This window comes from Ornithorhynchus anatinus, chromosome 14, assembly GCF_004115215.2.
Source record: "Ornithorhynchus anatinus isolate Pmale09 chromosome 14, mOrnAna1.pri.v4, whole genome shotgun sequence".
Classification (NCBI taxonomy): Eukaryota; Metazoa; Chordata; class Mammalia; order Monotremata; family Ornithorhynchidae; genus Ornithorhynchus; species Ornithorhynchus anatinus.
The window spans coordinates 33,593,595-33,613,179 of NC_041741.1; the positions used below are offsets into that span (position 1 = coordinate 33,593,595).

General features: G+C 38.6%; 1 protein-coding gene across 2 annotated transcripts in view; it reads right to left on the reverse strand.

Annotated features, from left to right (window-relative positions):
* Positions 1 to 19,585, reverse strand: part of EEA1 (early endosome antigen 1) — an 87,755-nt gene that overhangs the window by 14,210 nt on the left and 53,960 nt on the right. For both annotated transcript variants that reach the window (XM_029079543.2, XM_039914016.1), the window contains 9 exons: positions 18,963 to 19,166; positions 17,523 to 17,723; positions 15,114 to 15,227; positions 14,462 to 14,617; positions 11,711 to 11,850; positions 9,872 to 10,202; positions 5,728 to 5,829; positions 5,298 to 5,492; positions 3,710 to 3,892 (listed from right to left, as the gene is read on the reverse strand). In XM_029079543.2, the coding sequence (XP_028935376.1) occupies positions 3,710 to 3,892; positions 5,298 to 5,492; positions 5,728 to 5,829; positions 9,872 to 10,202; positions 11,711 to 11,850; positions 14,462 to 14,617; positions 15,114 to 15,227; positions 17,523 to 17,723; positions 18,963 to 19,166 (1,626 nt within the window). The remainder of the gene's footprint in view (positions 1 to 3,709; positions 3,893 to 5,297; positions 5,493 to 5,727; positions 5,830 to 9,871; positions 10,203 to 11,710; positions 11,851 to 14,461; positions 14,618 to 15,113; positions 15,228 to 17,522; positions 17,724 to 18,962; positions 19,167 to 19,585) is intronic.

The following is a 19,585-nucleotide window of genomic DNA, read 5'->3' on the forward strand; positions in this document are numbered from 1 at the left end:
ATTGACCAAGTTTTGCTGTATTTTTAAAAAATAAACTGGTACATTTACAGAACGAACATCCCCAAAACATACCTTCCCTGAAATTAAATGACATATTTGATGTTCCTCCCCACAGAAGAGGTTGGCTTATTCGAACATCTCAAGATACCCTCTCTAAAAAAATCTCCACAAAAGCTACTTAAGGTTTTTTCTTCCTCTGGCCACATGAGATTCCCCAAACAACACAATGACTGTTTGACCCACATGTCTACCATCCATTTTTCTTTTGAGTTAACATTAAATTGAACGAAGAGGGCAGAATTCTCCCAAATTCCAGTAGATGGTGCTGAAACCACAGTTCAATTCTGGCCCTCCCCGTCTATCAGTGACCAAATGGCCCCCACGAACCCTAAAAATACACAGACGGCCGGGTCATCGGAATAGGTTGGCTAGAATTGTCAATATTCTACTTTCCAGAAAGGTGAGTAAAATTAAATATAAAATAATAACGATGGGATGTGCTAAGTGCTTACTATGTGCCAAGCACTGTTTTAAGCGTCGGGGTAGATGCAAGGTAATCAGGTTGTCCCACGTGGGGCTCACAGTCTTAATCCCCATTTTACAGATGAGGGAACTGAGGCCCAGAGAAAGTGAGAGCTTCATAAGGCTTACTTTAAACTCCATTTCAAAATTATTTTTAAAAGGGTGACTATAAAATCATATCTATTGAGCGCTTACTGTGTGCAGAGCACTGAACTAAGCGCTTGGGAGAGTATAACAGAATTGGTAGACACGTTCCCACTCACAACGACTAGGTAATCAATTCCTTAAATTCCAGAGGACTACGTAATCGTTTCCTTAAATTACATTTTTGTTCTTTAACTAAAAAAATCTTCCTGGAGATCGTTTAATTTTTCAAAATAACTCTATCAAGAATTACATGTCCAAAATTAAAATTTGTTGTTCTGAATCAAATTTGAGTGCGGTACATACTAAAATTGCTATTATAACATGCTATACGTTCTCTAAGGCATATACGTGTGAGTAATATTCTTGACCTGAAAATTATCTAAATGAGGAAATTCTGTAGCACTGTCCACACTTTGGAATGAAGAGTTTTAATTACTCATTCAGTCCTGATGATTCTGTTGTCAGGATGGATAATCAAGCAGTGGAATTTATTGAGCGCTTACTGTGTGCAGAGAGCACCGTAGTAGGCTTGGGAAAATACAACAGAGTTGGGGGACATACTCCCTGCCCACAATAAGCTTACAGTCTAGAGGATAAGCACTGCAATGACCAACAAACTCACTAAGTGTATAATTCACAGATTTTCTACTATTTTAGAGTGGATTTTGTTTTCCTGAACATTAGAGATAAAAACAGACTTTAAATTAACTTTTTTTTCTTGACTTTACAACTATATTCCCAACAAAGCAATTGATCGGGTTTCTTTTATATTGGGAAACTCAGAGTGCAAACTAGTGAATATCATTTTCCAGCTATATAAAATATCAAAAAAAATTGAACTGTAGCAATGTGGTACTTTATAGCTCTTAAAAGTACTAAAACAGCACAATGGATTTACCTGGGACATTTGGGCTGGGGAACACCCAGATGTGCTGTATTGTACACTTCTAAGCACTTTGTACAGGGTTTTCCACACAGTGCATACTCACTAAAGACCACCGATTAATTAAAAAGAATAATAACTGGGCCATTTAAGAGCTTACTGTGTGCCAGGCACTGCTCTAAGCACTGGCTTAGGTAAATATTATTTGGGTTAGACACAGTCCCTGTCCCTCAGTAGGGTTCACAGTCTTAATCTCCATTTTACAGATGAGGCAAATGAGGCACAGACAAGTTAAGTGACTTTCCCAAGGTCACAGAGCAGACAAGTGGAAGATCCAGGACTAGAACCCAGGTCCCTCTGCCTTGATCCTAGGATTCTGCAAATCCCTTTCAGATGCTATGCCAACCCTCAGTCCTGGAATCAGGACCAATTCAAAGATGACACCAGTCACCTGCATTCTCCCCCAACTCTCTTGCCCATCACGGACGAAGGGAGACGAATGTGTACCCACCCTACACCATTCTTTAATTGGCTTTCATCCTGGGAACCAGAAACTAGAAAGACAGGAGAGCCAGCCTAGAGACAACGAGGTAGAACCAGTCCACCTGTGGCCCAGCACTGAAAGTTGAAAGCAGTCTGACTAAACTGGAAGCAAGATAAATGGGGGCCAGTTACACAAGGTTATGTGGTATCTCAGCAGTTTTAGTAACAATCCAAAAAACAGAATTTTTCCATGTCCAAGTATCCTAAGATTAGCCATTTCTAATTTTGACTCAGGACCCATTTCTCCATTTAGGCAATGAATCAAGAAGTGGCTACATCCTTTCTTGAGAGATGAATAATGCTACTGTTCATTTGAAAACCTGGAATTAGATCTCCATTCTACCACATCCCTCACTGTAGAGGAATGAAACATGAGTCTGGTGACCTACTCCCAAATACAGTGGCTTAAAGACAGAAGGTGTCTTAACAACTTCTACCGACTGACTGAAATATTTTGAAACGCTAATGAATCTAACATTTGGTATTAATCAAGTTGGTAATACCCAAACCATTATAGCCCATCTCATATCTGCCACTTGCAAGATAGCACATGAAAAATCCTCATTAAAACTAAAACAATAGTTCTGTGCCAGGGAGTCCTTATGGCTAGAATGGCAAAGATGAGAAATAAAATCACGTTCGGAGTAACTCTTCCAGCTAGGAAACTCTATGAATGCCAGAAGTTGGCTACTTCAGGAAATGACACTGCAGACAGCACAACTGCAAAGTAGGGGCCTTCATCTAAAACCCATTTTTGCAGAGTTTGAAACTGCATTTGGACCCCTTTGTTTCCAAAGAAAAAGAATAAAGGGGACACTCCAGGGGTTGGGGACCCAGGGATTTTTAGTAGGACTTGGAAGGAGCACTTATTATTATGACAATTTTATTAAGGTTCTTGTTAAGCGATCCAAGCCCTAAGGTAGATACAATTTAATCAGGTTGGACACAGTCCCTGACCCTTACGGGGCTCACGGTCTAGGTAGGCAAGAGTAGGATTTAATCCCCAGGTTAGAGATGAGGTAACTGAGGCCCAGAGAAGTTAAGTGACTTGCCCAAGGTCACACAGCAGACACGTGGCAGTCGGGAATAGAATCCAGGTCTTCTGACTCACGGGCCTGGATTCTTTCCATTAGGCCATGCTGCTTCACTTCTGGACAGAGAAGGAACCATAAAAGTTGTCAGCGGCTAAGATTGAAACGAGGACTGTTCCGACTGTCCTTCAGGGAGATGAATATAGAAAAATTACTAGATTTTGCTCCCCTTCCTGCAATACATATACCTAATCCATGCACATGTAGCAAAATAACTGCTTCACAGAGCCCTGGACTTAATCATCCAAATACCACAAAAGGAAAGTGCACTGACTTGATAGTAAGTAACTATTTCATGACAAACTTAAAAATTGAATTTCTATTATAGCAGGTGACTTTCCTAGTACTTTTTTTTATATATAAAGTGATACTGTGTTAACAACTCTATTCATATATGTAGATTATCTAGCCTGGTCCCATTCATTATACCATACTGATTCAAAAATACTGCTTCTCTTTCTTGACTTGTATTCATAATGCTCAGAAAGGTAACTCATTTATGGTCCCACGTATTTTACAGTACCTTAAGGTCCTGCCTTGTTGCTAAAAGCTCTGATTCTTTACCATAAAAATCAGACTGAAGCTGCTTAAAGTTTTCCTGATTTTTTTCACAGGTCTTCTGCAGCTGCACTACTTTGTCCTTTTCCGCTGTTAGTTCCTGGGCTGATAAGGTTATCTGCTGCTGAAGTTTACTTTCAATTTCTGACTGAAAGACAAAAATGAGTGATTTAAAATATTATCTGTGTTTTTTAAAAGTTCTAGAAGATTGATTAAAATGGCAATTTGGATTTCAGGCCACCTCTAACAAGAACAGGCAGCAAATTTACCTTGGGATGTCCTTATCTGAACATGCAACAACCAGGTTTTCACCTTATCCCACCACACTTCAAACTTCATAATTTCAAACATGTGTTCACTTAAGGTACAAGATTTTTGAAGTTGTCTTTTCATCTGTATACATATATCACTTTAGATTTGTAATCTCTTGGGAAATAGGGGTTGTCCACATTAACTAATTTTATATATTAATTTTAAATATATATACTAATAGTATGTATATATAGATATGCTATTTATATACTAATTTTAAATATTAATGATTAATATTTAGGCAAATCCAATCTAGATTAGCTCAGTTCCAGAAAGGAATTTGATTTTATTTTTTCTGTCACTGAACATTATTCTGTTTATGGCTGATTTCTCTAGTTAGCACAGTAGCTTCAAATGGGATTATTAATATTTTGACCCATACATATTTACAAAAGCCTGAAATGAAACATCCCTTTTTAAAATTGCATTCTGCATTTTTTTTGCATTTTAATTTCTATTATAACAATCTGAGTGTTAAACACATCAACTTTTACAGCTTCTGCCATTTTGTCTAGGCTGAGTGCTAGTATTTTAATCTACTACCTTCCAATAGACAAAGAGGGCATTAATCAATTTTGGATATGCCACCAGAGAAATAAGTTTGTTCAATTATTATGTGATCCTAAATAAATCATCATTAGTTTAGGCCTCAGGGCTATGTCATCCCAGACAGACTATAAAATATACTTATGAACAGAAAAAGGGAGAACATCTGAAATAGTGAATGGGAATCAATTTGGAATGGGTCATTTTTAACAGGTATGTTACATCTGCTAAAAATGAAAAACAAAAGTTTCATCAGTTATTTGAAGTTTTAATGTATTTTATTAATTTCTGCTACATGTTAAAGAGATTTTGGATCATGACCTTTTTTTTTTTTTTGGAAAAAGGACACTTCTCAAAAATAACCATTCTAAAATACTAGCGAATCCTGAATTATCCTATGGGTACACTGCATAGTGTTTTTGCAAGATCACTGTTGGGAATTTACAATATTCAAATCTGCGGCCAAATTAAAATAGATGAATTATTTTTTAATATCAAAGATTATTAAGATTTCCAAAATTTTACCTTTGAGGAATTAATGATTAATTATTTTAAATCTGGGCTTCCTTTTTGATGCAACATATGACAAAAATCATTATACTATCATTCTCATTTTCAGCATAAGAAATAAATCAAAATACAATTCAGGTGCAGTTTCCCTGTACCAGTAAAACAAACAAGGACAGAATTTCTACCTTTTGGGAAAGGGCAATTTTTAGTTCAGCTTCATGTGTTTCATTCTGCTTTTTCCTCTGCTCAGACAATTGCTTCGACTCATCCAGCTTTGCCTGTAACTGCTTCTCCTCTTTTTCCTTCTGTTTTAAAGTGTTTTGTAGCTGCGAGACGTGCCCCTGGGATGAATTGAGCTCCGCTGTCAAAAGCCTGAAAGCCTAAGAAAAAAACAACCACCTTCAATATGATCTTATCTGAACTTTAACAGGAATAGTGATTTCAAATTTATTTAACTTGATATACATACATAGTGCTTCTCCCAAGAGCACTGATTCAAATAAGTTATTTAAATTAATCAAGTAGCTCTACCTCACTTGAATTTTAACATGCAGTCCTGTGCTCTGATTTGTTATGCACTAATAAAGATTGAAATATAGCACAAGGAATTCTTACCTCTTTCTCCTTCTCCACTGACTTTTTCAGATTATCCTGTTCCTTAGTGGCCGACTCTTCCTGCACTTGAAGTTGGAGTTTTAATTCTTTGCAAGACTTTTCCTGTAACATTGAAATTCTATTATCTAGTGAAATGTGGAACAAATGAATTGAGTGTTTCCTTGCAAACGTTACAACATTCTCTCGGCTTCGTGGAAAGATTTAGGGTTGGGACATGACAAACAGGTCCATCCCTTTTGATATTTAGAAGTGGTAGGGAATGAGGAAAGGAGGAGGGAGAGATGGGGGAAAGATAAAGAAAAGGAAAAGATACACTTAGCACACTCTTCAGTTTAGAGAACCAAGTATACAGGTGATTCCTGCAAGTATGCAGGCAGAATAACAGGACAGTGGCTTTTTCACCCATCTACTCAATCGATCAATCATAGGTATCTACCGAGTTGTTACTGACTGTATTAAGTGCTTAGGAGAGTACAATACAGAGTTGGCAGATCCATTCTCTGCTCACGACAAGCTCTTCCATTTTAGCATGAGGAAAAAAAAATGCACACATAGGCTGGGGTGGAGAGAGGGGCAGAACCATGAAATATGTAGGCAACATCAGTTCCACAAAATACTCCAGTCACATGGGATGAAAATCTTTTCATTAAACAATACGATAATTATTTTATTTCAATCATATCGAGTAAGAAGGTAGGATGGAGAGAAATCTCCTAAATTAATTTTCAACTAGAGTACTGGTGCATTTTCTCACTTCTCCAATTCAATATTTTCATTATTCCTAATAATTTTAAAAAGGGATTTTTTTTTAGGTATATAAAGGACCCAGAAGCAGAAGAGCATAAAAAAATCTAGACTAGGTTAGTAATGTCTATCCTGTCCCAGCATTTTGTTTGAGGCAATGAATGGAATGAATTACTGAAAAAGGATTGGGGACATTCTGTTGACTTCGACCCACATGGTTACGATTTTGCCTTCTAGCATCTCTAACTTTTCCTATTAATAATCCATTACAGCACTCATCCAAGATGTGTTCAAATGCTTCAAAACCTATTGCTATTTCCTACTTGCCCTCCTTCCTGGAGGAAGTCCCATATGCTCTAAGCAAATATTTTGACTTCTTTGTTTTGAACCTTCAAACTGCAATGATTCCTCCCTACTTATGCTGTTGTCAGAACTGGGGAACAAAAGTCCACTTTCCATCCTTCATGATTTTGTAAACTACAATCACATTCCTCATCGGTTTTGATATTTTAAGACTGAGTTAGTTTTTTGTTTGTTTTATTTTAATGATATTTGTTAAGGGCTTACTATATGCCAAGCATTGTACTAAGCAGTGTAATAGACTGAGTGGATAGAGCTCAGGCTTGGGAGTCAGAAGAACCTGGGTTCCAATTCCAGCTCTGCCCCATGTCTGCTGTGTGATCTCGGGCAAGTCATTTAACTTCTCTGGGCCTCAGTTACATCAACTGTAAAATGGGGATTAAGAGTGTGAGCCCCATGTGGGACAGTGACTGTGTCCAACCTGATTAACTTGTATCTACCCCAGCTCTTAGAACAGTGCTTGGCACACAGGAAGCACTTAACAAGTACCATAATCTGGTTGGACACAGTCCCTGGTCTGCGCTCTTTCCGCTAAGCCAGGCTGCTGATTATTTCAGGCTAGCATCATACATAAGATGACTTTATCCTAATCGACCATTTTGATTGAAATTTTTCTAGCTCTATCAAGTCCTTATTAGGACTGGCTGACTAGAACTGGATTCATTAAGTCTGTATGTACAATCATTTTATCTAATATCACTACTAAATTTATTGTTTTGTTTTCTATATCCCTCCTGAACATATCCCTCCTGAAACATTGCTGTTTCCAATACTCATTCATTCATTCATTCAAGAGTATTTATTGAGTGCTTACTATGTGCATAGCACTGTACTAAGCGCTTGGAATGGACAATATCTCTTTGCAGAGTCCTGACTAATGTCCCTGAAGCCACTGTTGGACTATTGTCTTGTTAACAAACACTCAAATCTCATTTTGAAGACAGAGCTAAGGGACTGCAGGGAAAATTGGGTTTGACCTGTTGTATGTTATGTATTTATATTAATATCTGTCTCCCCCTAAGGAATGCAACCTCGCTGTGGGCAGGGAACACATAACCAACTCTCTGGTACTGTACTCTCCCAACCACTTAGTACAGTACTCTGCACAGAGTAAGCACTCAATAAATACCATTGATGATGATGACAACTAAGGATCGTCCCTAACGAGAATATATTTCCCAGGAGGCAAAGGGCATTTTCTCTATCTAAATAAGAACTGGAAATAGAAAGTCCTCCCAGGATGCTTTTTCCTGCACTGCCTAACAAAGGCAAGAACTTCTAAAGAAGGCATAGTTTGGGAGTTTTTTTATAGTGGTTAAGCACTATGTGTCAGTCACTGCTTTGAGCTCTGGGGTAGATTCAAGTTAATCAGGTTGGATGTCCCAAATGGGGGCTCGCAGTTTAAATAGGAGGGGGAACAGATATTTAATCCCCATTTTACTGTTGAGGGAACTGAGGCAAAGAGAAGTTAAGTGACTTGTCCAAGGTCCTCGACTGGTGCCTGGGGTGTTTCTGTAGGCCACAGTGCCCCTCTGTCTTCGGAAACTGGCCTTTCCATATGGTGAGTGAGCATTTAAATTCATGTCTGTGAGGGTTTAGTCCACAAAATAAGAGTTTGAACTTCCTTAGACTTTTTCCTTGCTTTGTTAATTTCAGCCTTGCTCTACTGTAAATACTACTCCTGTAAATATTGACTATTCCTTTAAGATGTGTACTAGGATAGTTAATCCTTTGACAGAGCCTCTCCCAGTTCCGTTTTTAGAGGATTTCTTAAAGCTTAAATCCTTCAGGTTGTCTCCATAGAGTGAAATTACTGATTCTCAATGACATATTATTGCAGGCAAGCTATGATCACGGGATTATCACTCAACACCCACTGCCATGTAGTTCAAATTATTTTTCTCTACCTGCATTACTTTGCATTTGCTCATCTGGAAAGCTCACTTTTCTGCCCACTCATTTAGCTCCTGAAATCTTCATTATACCCTTCCTAAATACACCCTTTTCACCATGGAACTTATTGTTATCCGCATGTTTGAAGACTTTGCTGTCCACCCTTTCCAAATCATTTATGAAATGTTAAAAAAGGTTAAATAAATGCAGGCCGAGCACTGATCCGTGGGGGAAAAACACTATTTATGCTTATCCAACCCCCCAAAAATGAATGCTGCCTCTTGACCTTTCTATTCTCTATTTTAGCCAGTTTCTGCTATCTTTCTGCTCCAACTGCTACCTATGTACCTCCAGCAGATTAGTGAGGCCTGATTTCCCCAAAGTGAAACCATACTGTCTTTCCCCCAACAGGTATGGGCTTTCTAAGTGCTTACTGAGCCCAACACAACAGTGGATTTGATTCATATTAGCACCACATTCTTAATCAAGGATGTTTGGGGATCATGCCATTCATTCAATAGTATTTATTGAGCGTTTACTATGTGCAGAGCACTGTACTAAGTGCTTGACCATTTCTCTGCCTTTCGAGGACCATCAGTTTCCAACATATTTTACTATCCCCAAGTAGAAGCACGATCTAGCATGACAAACTTCAATGAGCATATCTTATTACATTGCCTAAACACTGAAAAATCGCCTGTCTGTAAAGTGCAATTTTAGAGCACATCTAAAGCAGATTGAAACCTAGCAATGGACAATAAGGAATTAACCAACTGAACTATACCTTAATTAAGCAAAATGATTGTGCTCAACAGTCCCAAATTTTAGAAGTTTCATGCTTTTGTACTTTTCTGGGATATTCTGTTCTCACTATTGACAAGTTTGTCCTAAATGATCTAAAGTTTTCTTTAGCATAATTAAGTTGGGAATTCTGTTTCTGCTCTAAATTAGTGTTTACCACAAAAAATACCTTACAAACATTCAGGTCCCTACCTAAAAATTCAAATCATTTTTCTTCCACTGAGTATAAATTCATTATCAGTACTGGAAGTTAATTCATTGGAAATGCACCAGTGGACAATAACGAATTAGCATCTGAAAATTATCCAATATAATTTTTTCAGCAAAGCAACTGTGAAGAACTAACCAATTCTGCCAAAGCCGATTTTCCCTTCTGTTTTTCTTTTTCCAATTGATTCTTTGAATCTTTCAGTGAATCAGATGTTTTTGATAATTTGTCTTTGGTGCTGGAAAGTTCCTTTATTATGGTTTCTTTCTCTAATTTCACTTTTTGCAGTTCTGTCACTGATGCTTGAATCTTGCCATCAAATTCTTGATGCTGCAGCTTTACATCTTGACTTAATTTCTTAATCTCTTGTTTAAGACTTTCTTTTTCTTCCTCTTGCTTGGAGAGCTGCTGCTTGGCTTGTTCGAAGGCATCAGATTTTTTCTTTAAATCTAAATTAGCTGCAGATAATCTTAATGTAAAAGAGGAAAACTTTAAAAATGATTCACAAGTTACAATTTCTGATTTCTTTATATATTTCATAATGAATTAATCCTTGCCTTCAGAATGATTAATCAACTTCCTTTTATATAGGTATTTGTTAAGCATTTACTATGTGCCAGGCACTGTACTAATAAGTACTAGGGTAGATGCAAGCTGATCAGGTTGGACACAGTCCCTGGCCTATTGGGGTACACAGTCTTAATCCCCATTTTACAGGTGAGGTAACTGAGGCACAGAGAAGTTAAGTGACTTGCCCAAGGTCACACAGCAGACGAGTGGAGGAGCTGGGATTGGAACCCAGTTTCTTGTGACTCCCAGGCCCAGGCTCTATCCACTAAACCAGACTGTTTACTCCAAGTAAATAAACCTTCAAATAAAACATTAAATTGTACAGAAAATAGAATATGCCACACAACACTTCAGTTACCTCTGGCTTCAGAGGTATATATAATCAGTTATGGCCAAGATCTCCTTGAGAAGCAACATGGCCTAGTTGACGAGACGTTGGGCCTGGGAGTCAGAAGGATCTGGGTTCTAATCCCAGCTCTGCCATTTATCTGCTGGGTGACCTTGGGCAAATCACTTAACTCCTCTGTGCCAGTTACCTCATCTGTAAAATAGGGATGAAGACTGTGAGCCCAATGTGGGGCAGGAACTGTGTCCAAACTGAAAAGCCTGTATCTACCCTAGCATTTAGTACAGTGTCACTGCCCTGGCTTTCACCCTTCCTCTCTGCCCCCACCATCATTTGACATGATTTTTAGGCTAGTTAATAATTTGAAAGCCCAAAGCAAAAAATTACCTAAATGGCTCCACTGCACTACCTAAGTCGCCTCTTTAACTGTTAGCAAAGGTAGTGCAGGAAACAAAAGTCATCACAAATTAAGAGGAAAATGTGCATGACTATATGAAAATAAGAGACCTCAGATGTTTCCAAATCTGGCTTCCAGGCTCCCTTGAGGCTAGAAGCTCATTTGTGGGCAGGGAACATGTCTGTCAGAACACAGTAAGCACTTAACAGGTATTATTAAAAAAGCAAACAAACAAAACCCATGCTGCGGTCAAAGAAACAGCTTTGGGATAGTTATCTTCAGCCATTCTCTACCCCTAATAAATCCCTGAATCGCCTAATAGCAAAAAAGTTTGAGCTATAACTAAGACTATTTAGAGAGTTCCAACACACTGAATGTTTCGTTTATTTGAAATGTCTCTGCCCACCGGCTCAGTAGGTGGGAGAGAGATGTCACGCCTGGTCAGGACTGTCCAGAGTCCCAGGTACAGAGCCAGTTCCTATTATGGGAAGTCTTCCTTTTCAGGTCCCTAGCATTCTTAATTGACAAAATGCAACTAAAAGAGTCAGAATGTCTATTTCAAAACATTATCTCGATATAATGTAGATATGGAAAAAGTCTTTTAAGAGGAAACATCAAAGTAGGTATTTAAAATTCATTTTCATTCAACAGAATGTTTGCTTACAATTCTTTTTCTGCCTCCAATTTTTTACTCAATTCCATTGTTCTGAGGTCTAGCTCTGTATACTGATGTCTTTGCTGTTGCAGATCCTGTAAAGCTTGTTCCTTACCAGCCTTTACTTCAAGAATATCAGCTTCCAATTTCTACGAGGTAAAAAGAGTTATGTTCACTTCAGTGGTTACCTTTTGCTAATAATTACACATATCATGAGCAACCCAAAAGAATTGCCTTATGTATTCAATCAATCAATGGCATTTATTAAGCCCTAATCCTATGCCCAGCTCAAAATTAAAAATGCTTGGGAGAGTTAAGACGGCACAATTCCTGTCTTCAGGGAGCTAACAATCTAACAGGGAACAGGTGCAAGGCAAATTACAGGTCGGGAGGAAGAGAAGACAAAAATGAAAAGATGTATTTGTGGATAAATAAATGTTTAAATAGAAGAGTATGCAAGGAGAGAACAAGCAGAATGGTTTTAAGTGCAAGATTGCTGATGTGGTGGTTGGAAGAATTTCCAACAGTAAAGCGCTCAATAAATACCACTGATTGTTTAACTGATTGACCTTGGGAGGAACAAAATGAACTGGGGAAAGCCTCCTGAAGAAGATGTGATTTCAGAAGAACTCTGAAGACGGAAGAGCCACGGTCTGGCAGACTAGAAGGAGGAAGGAATTCCAGGCAGGAGGAAAAGCTTGAATAGAGGGTCAGAGACGAAGAGTGAGAACTGACGAGGGTCAGAGACAAAGAGTGAGAAGAAAACCCGGTGAGCGGGGGAGCTTGGAGGGATGAAGAGGGCAAGCTGGGGTGCAGTGATGGAACAAAGGGGACTAAGGGGCCGAAGACACCTGACGGAGTACCTGAAAGTCAGCGGTCAAGGGTTTCTGATTCATGCTGAGAAATACGTTTTGGGGAATGGAGAAGGGATGTGTTCAGAATGGTGCTTTATGAAAATGATCTGGGCAGCAGAGGAGAGATGGAGGGGCTGGAAGCAGAAAACAGGCTCAAACAGTAGTCTAGCCAGGATATTCTCAGTTCCTGGGCAAGGGGGGTGGATACTCGGATGGCGTGAAAAGGGCGGATTCAGGACATCGATATCTCTATTATTGGATGGATTATTGTAGTGTAAAAGAGATCCCCCTTTCTCTATGCTTGCTCTTTTTCTTTTGACTTCCATGCCCCTCACTGGATTAGCCTAGCCCACAACTGGGGTCCCTGGTGGTGTGTAGTAGAGAGTGCATTTTTTTAAAAACTTTTTTGCCCTTGACCTTTCATTATCTACAAATATCACTTTGGCAGCATACCCTCTCTGACCAAGATACCACATGATGATGAGAAATCTCTGTAGTACACGACCTGGACAGGCCTGGGGTCATTATCACCGTCCTGAGAAAAGCTGCAGGGCCTGATGATTTAAAGATAGGATTTAGATGCTGTTTTGGGAAGGATTCTAATCCCAGATTAGATTAATTCTAATCTAATCACGACATGTCTGCTGCTTGACCTTGGGCAGGTCTGTTCACCACCCTGAGCCTCAATTACCTCATGGGATTACACAGTGAGCCCCATGTGGGACAGAGACTGTGCCCAACCTGATTAACTTGTATCTTACCCTAATGCTTTGAAGAGTGATGGGCAGATAGTAAGTGCTTAACAAGTACCATAGTTATTTTTATCATTATTATGTAGTGGGTGGCTTCACAATCAGTCACCTGCTTGGATCAGCCCTTCCAAATCTGTACAGGGGAAGAAGGGATTGTCTGGTGTCATGGTGCTGCCCCCTGAAACAACTATCCCTGACTACATATTCATTCATTTATTCATTTGTATTTATTGAGCGCTTACTGTGTGCAGAGCACTGTAGTAAGTGCTTGGAAAGTCCCTACTCTGGCTCCTCTTGGGTCCCAGGGAAGGGCACGGTGGTAGTTGATGCTGCTGAGATATTCTGCTTTGTGACCACAGGCAGAACCTGTCTCTCTTCCAGCTGTCTTAAAATGTTACCACTGGACAGAGGGAGAACACGAGAGAAACTGTGGATGGCTCAGGACAAACCCTCGCTACAACTAGAAAAAAAAAAAAAGGTGCATGCATGTCCTGCTGGTGAGAGGACTCACCTTTCCTCTCCTAACCATTAGTGTCCGAGCAATGTTCTTCACCCAAAGGACAAAAAAAAAAAGGGGGGGCATGCGGGGGAGGACACCACCTTCGAGGACAAGTGTATCGGAGATTTTCTCTCAGAGACACCCTCATGGATATACCCCCTCCACTGGCAGCATAAAATTTAAGCCGCAGAACAACTCCTTTAAGCTATTCCACTAAACTATAAGATCTCTGATTGGCAGGGATCGCATCTACTAACTCGATTGTATTGTACTTTCCCAAGCACTTAGTACAATGCTCTGCACATAGTAAACACTCAACAAACACTATTGATTGATCATAACATAAAACATGCCATCAGTGTATATATACGTATGTGTGCATTTCTATGTCTCTGTACACATATACACACACACACACATATATATATATACAGATTAATGACATTAAGCATTCAAGACAGACTTCCAAGCACGTAACATCACATAGGCTGGATATCTGATGATCTAGTTCTTTGCCTAGAATACATAAAATCTTTCAAATTGAAAATTCCATTGGTTTAACTACTGATGTCCTCCTTTTGCTTTTTTCTTTATGAAATCATGAAATTATTAAAAGTATACCATGTTTTATAATACTGAATCCTTTTATACAGACCTTGAGCTGTCCTTCAAGATCCTCAGCTTTCTGTTCTAATGAAAGATGCTTTTCTTTATATTCTTTAAGCGTAGTTTCCAGCTGGACACAATACTCTTGCTTGTCATGGAGTTTAGCAGTAATTTGATCCAATTGAGTATTAACCTTATTTAACTCCTTTAAAGAAATCATAATTCAAAAGTGTTTTTAGATGACTGATTTTTATAAGCAGTAGAAACACAGTTGTAATCTAGACCCACTGTCCAGATGTGAAATATTTTATACTGAGTCAATGGGATATATGGAATTAGGTTCTTGAAGTATTAGATTTTTCATAATTTTTGCAAGTATATGCCAACTATTCAAAATGTATGTGAAGGGGAAGTTGGTATTTTATAGTGTATCTCTGCTAAATAATCAATGTAAAATTAAAGCAGTCTCTCATTGAGCTAAAATATTTTTCAGAAATCAAGACAAATTAAAAATGCATGCAAACTAAGCATACCATTACAGTAGTACTAAAATGCCTGAATATTTAAATAAAATACTTTGCACATTGGTAAAATATCTTTATATAGGGTTTATAATTTTTTTAACTGGACATATTATCTCTATTTTGGATTCATAATTATTTCTGAATCTCAGGGCACTGAGGTGCATTTACTTTCTTTACCTGTTGCTTATCTTGTAATGCATTTTGTGCTGTATCCAAATGATTCTGAAGATCTGCTCTTTGAGCAGTTTTCGCTGCCTCAGCTGACAACAATAATTCAGTTTTTGCTTTAATCTGAAATAAAATTGAAAAGTTATTTGCTTATATTGTTTCAGTTATTTATTTTCATGTTTTTAAAAAAAATCATTATTTCCCCAACACTATCCTGCTGCCAGCTGCTTCAACAGTTGATCTCTACAGGGAGAAATTTCAGAATCCTGCTTCTAAGAATAGACAGAGAATTGATGTGGATGCACACTTTATTCAGATCAACTCAACTTTAATATTTTTCCTGGAAAAACCTGTTAAACATTTGATATTGTACTAGGACACTGGTGTACCACTTTCCTATCTATCAGTGGAAAAAAAAATATTGAATCATTGGGCTTTCCACGAATTGTGCCCCAGAAGCTTTCCCTACTAATAATCAGGAGGCAGGGAAATAAATTTCAGTTCCTTTCCCTTAATCAATTAGATTATTTTCAAAAACTAACTTGAATTAAAAAGTTAGTCCAAAAATATCAAAGATAATGAAAAAGAGAGGCTCTGTAGACATCAAAATACCATGAAAGTATACTTTGATCTGAATTATCCAGATACATCACAGAGTTATTTTTCTGGCTTGAAAGAAAAAAAAAAGCCAAAATACTGTTTGGGCTTCAATTACCTAGTTAATCATATGCTAAGAGAAATCAACTTGGGTAGCCTCCAATTAAAAACTACCTTCAAAATTATACTTTCATCTTATGATAGCTAACAAGATAAGAGGAAAGGAACTAGGACACATTCATTTGACTAAAGATCTATAAAAAAAGCTAGAGACTATGAAAGCGATGTTGATGATTATGATGGAGCTTTCTGTCTTAAGCGACAGATGAACCTGTGTTCAGTCACACGACTGAGTACCGAGAACTAGGAAGAAATAGATTATACTGCTTTTGGCATGCTGAAACTTGAATTTCCTAAAAAGATTACTTATCCCACTCTTAACATCCCTTTTGCACCCCTAGAAAGTTTTGGCCCACATAGTTCTGGCATCTGACTTATGAACAGGTGGGATAAGAGGGATCACTACATTCAAAAATTTTGCTGTTTACATGTCAAAATTTTTACAGATCCATATTGTCATTTTATAAACCCTTAAGTCATTCTGCATGCAATCAGCTTCATTTTTTCTTCATCCACTAACACCACCATCTCCTCGGAGAACCTGAGACAATGTTTTCTACCTAAACCCTAAGAAGCAGAGTGACCCGGTGAAAAGAGCATGGGCCTGGGAGGCAGAGGACTGGGGTTCTAATACTGACTCTGCCACTTGTTCATTGTGTCACCTTGGATAAATCACAACTTCTCTGTTCCTCAGTTTTCTAGCCTGTATAATGGGGATTCAATCTTTCTCCCTCCAACTTGGACCGTGTGCCCCACTCTGGACTGCAAACTCATTGGGGGCAGGGCACGTGTCTACCAATCTGTTATAGCGTACTCTCGCAAGTGCTTAGTTCAGTGCTCTGCACACAGTAAGTGCTCATTAAACACCATTGATCGATTTGGGACAGGGACTGTGTCCCACTTGATGAACTGTCAAGTGCTTAGGACCATGCTTGACACACAGTGTTTAACAAAAACTATAGTAAAACCATCCAATAATGTCGCTGTTCGTGACAGATATATAACAAATACGTTATGCAATAGGTCTAGGTTGGGCTGGAAAGACTATTAGTCCACATTCCCCAAGTTGGTATGGGCCACACCCAAACGTCTGTCACAGCGAAGTCCAGTAGCCTTAGGGGCCCTGACGCTCAGACACTGCTCACTGCACTGGTAGCCACCAGTTGGGCTCTGCTATGGGTGGATATACACCTGTTCTCATCACCAACCAAGTGATAGGTTGGACCGAACCAGTTGATGAGGGTGTCTGGTTCACGGGCTGGATTCTGCCACTCAGTTAATCATACTTACTGAGCACTCACTGTGTGCAGAGCACTTGGGAGAGTACACGGGAGGAAGCATCGTGCCTTGTTTTATATACGATGGCAAAGGAAACCAACCCCCAAAACAATTTTCTTGTTTCATTATTACCGCCAGACATTCAGTAGGGTCAGTCAACAGGATGAATATCAATAATTTAAAAAAAGGGGGGGAAACTTGGGCAGAACAACCTTTACAAAAAAAGTCTACTGCAATCAGATTTTTATAATTTCAACGGAAAAAAAAGGAAAAGAAATGAGAGTGAAGAAATAAACAAGGAATAACAACGTAACAAATTTCAATACTCTGGAACTTAGGTTGAGCATATTAAAGAATGGCTTCCTTTATTCTCCCCAAAACTCATCGGGAGTTCATTCGTTTTAAAGCACAATGCAACATTACCTGTAAGTCAAGTTGGGCCACTTTCTCTTTGCTTTCATTTAGCTGACTAGTTAGTTCGGTGACGTTGGTTTCTAGAGAGAGAACATGGTCTTCGGCCACCCTCAGATGAGCCTTCTGCTCCTGCACCTGTTCGTGCAAATTCTCCTGGGCCTGTTTGTGGCTTTCGGACTGATTTTTCAGCTTCTCTGTTAGTTGAGTTACCTAGCGTACATAAGCTAATCATAAATTTCAGTGAAGAAATTACAAGACAAACAACATTCGGTCTTAGAAAGATACAAAAGAGTAGCCCGTTCCACTAAAACTTGCCCTTCATTATATTTACTGTTGTTCTCTCTAATAATAAACCGTGAGCCTGGCATTGGGTAGGGATTGTCTCTATTTGTTGCCGAATTGTACTTTCCAACCACTTAGTACAGTGCTCTGCACATAGTAAGTGCTCAATAGATACAGCTGAATGAATAATAAACTCATATTTCTATCTTGAAAGACACGTAATTTTTTCCCTCCAAACTAGGGGGTGGATATCAGTTGGTTCCCTTTACATACTATGTGTGCAGGAGAAAAGACACCAGTCTTCTTGATAACTTCAATATCATATGCAGCATGACTTGAATGCAAAATATATTTTGGTAGTTAAGACCCAATCAATTCTTCCATAATGATAACTTATTTCAGCTTAAAAGGGAAAAAATATAAAAATAGCTATCAATATTTTTAATTTCATAGCCTTCTGTGTTCAGTTCTAGCTAATGACGCTTCATAATGAAATGCCTTTCAGTCAAGCTAATATCAACGGCATCGCTGAGACTTCTGAGAGAAGTTACTTATCGTTGAACCAAATTATTACCACATACCTTATAACTGTCCCTTTCACCGTCACAGTGAACGCATATTTTCCACCCACAATTTTAATACACTGAATCACGATTAATACAGGTAGGGAATAAATCAATCTCCTAAGAGCATCTTTCCCTGATTCCGCTCAGTAAAAAACAGAAACACCACTAGAATTACATGTGTTACCCAAATTACTGTTGACAGTGCTTGAGCAAGCTACAACTGTGGGAGACCTTTAATTTCAAGGTTTGCTAAAAGGTGAATTGCAGATGCACAGCAGGTCAGTGCCTATACAAGTGTAATAAAGCTGAACTTGAATTATAATTTAGTTTGATAACATACTACATTATAATTTTAACAATACGAATGAATGCTAAAATGAATCACATAATGAAGAGTAAAGTACAATTTACAAATATGCCAACTGAAAAATACAACCCATACAAAATCAAGGCAGAGAAATAGACGAAGGCTATTAATGGTCTAACAATGCAGAATTAAAAATCACAAACAACATGAGTGTACATTTAACATAGACATGTGATTTTAGATATTTAACAGGGATTAAGTTTTATTAATGCAACAAGCTCCCAGAACTCTCACCTGCTCCTGTAACGTATGATTTTTCTCTTGTAGCTGGTTAAGAACGGCAGTCTCCCCTTCCCCGGCCTGAATCTTTGCATAAAGGTCTTCTCTTTCTCTTTCCAGTAAGGAAATGTTTTCCTTACTCTTTTGAAGCAGGGCCTCCAGGTTTTGGATCTTTTGGTCTTTGTCTCCAATTTGGCGCAAAACTTGCTCCAAATCATTCTGGAACAATGTAAAATGCCTTCCTTAAGGATTGAGACCTTAAAGGTTGTTCCTAATGCATAAAATGCTAGGTATCAAACTTCACACTCAAGTTTTCACAGGCAATACAGTTCAAAAATAGAAAATACATTACCTAAAATAACTATCGGCCTTAGGAGCGCTTGTTGGTTCTGAGTGTTGGGATGGAAATGGGGTGGGGTTTGAAAAGGGGGTAAGGGGGGGTTAAACCGGTCAGGATCTGGGAGGAGAAGGCCGGCAGGCTCCAAAGAACTAAAGAATCGAAAAGTCTAATTGGGACCTTTCCCATTTGACTCCTCTTTACTCGCTTTAGGCTACTTGAAGCTCTCAGTGCTTGTGGGAGACCTGCGGTTCTGCCTAAAGAACTAAGGGAGTGAAAACAGCAGCTGCACCCTCATGCA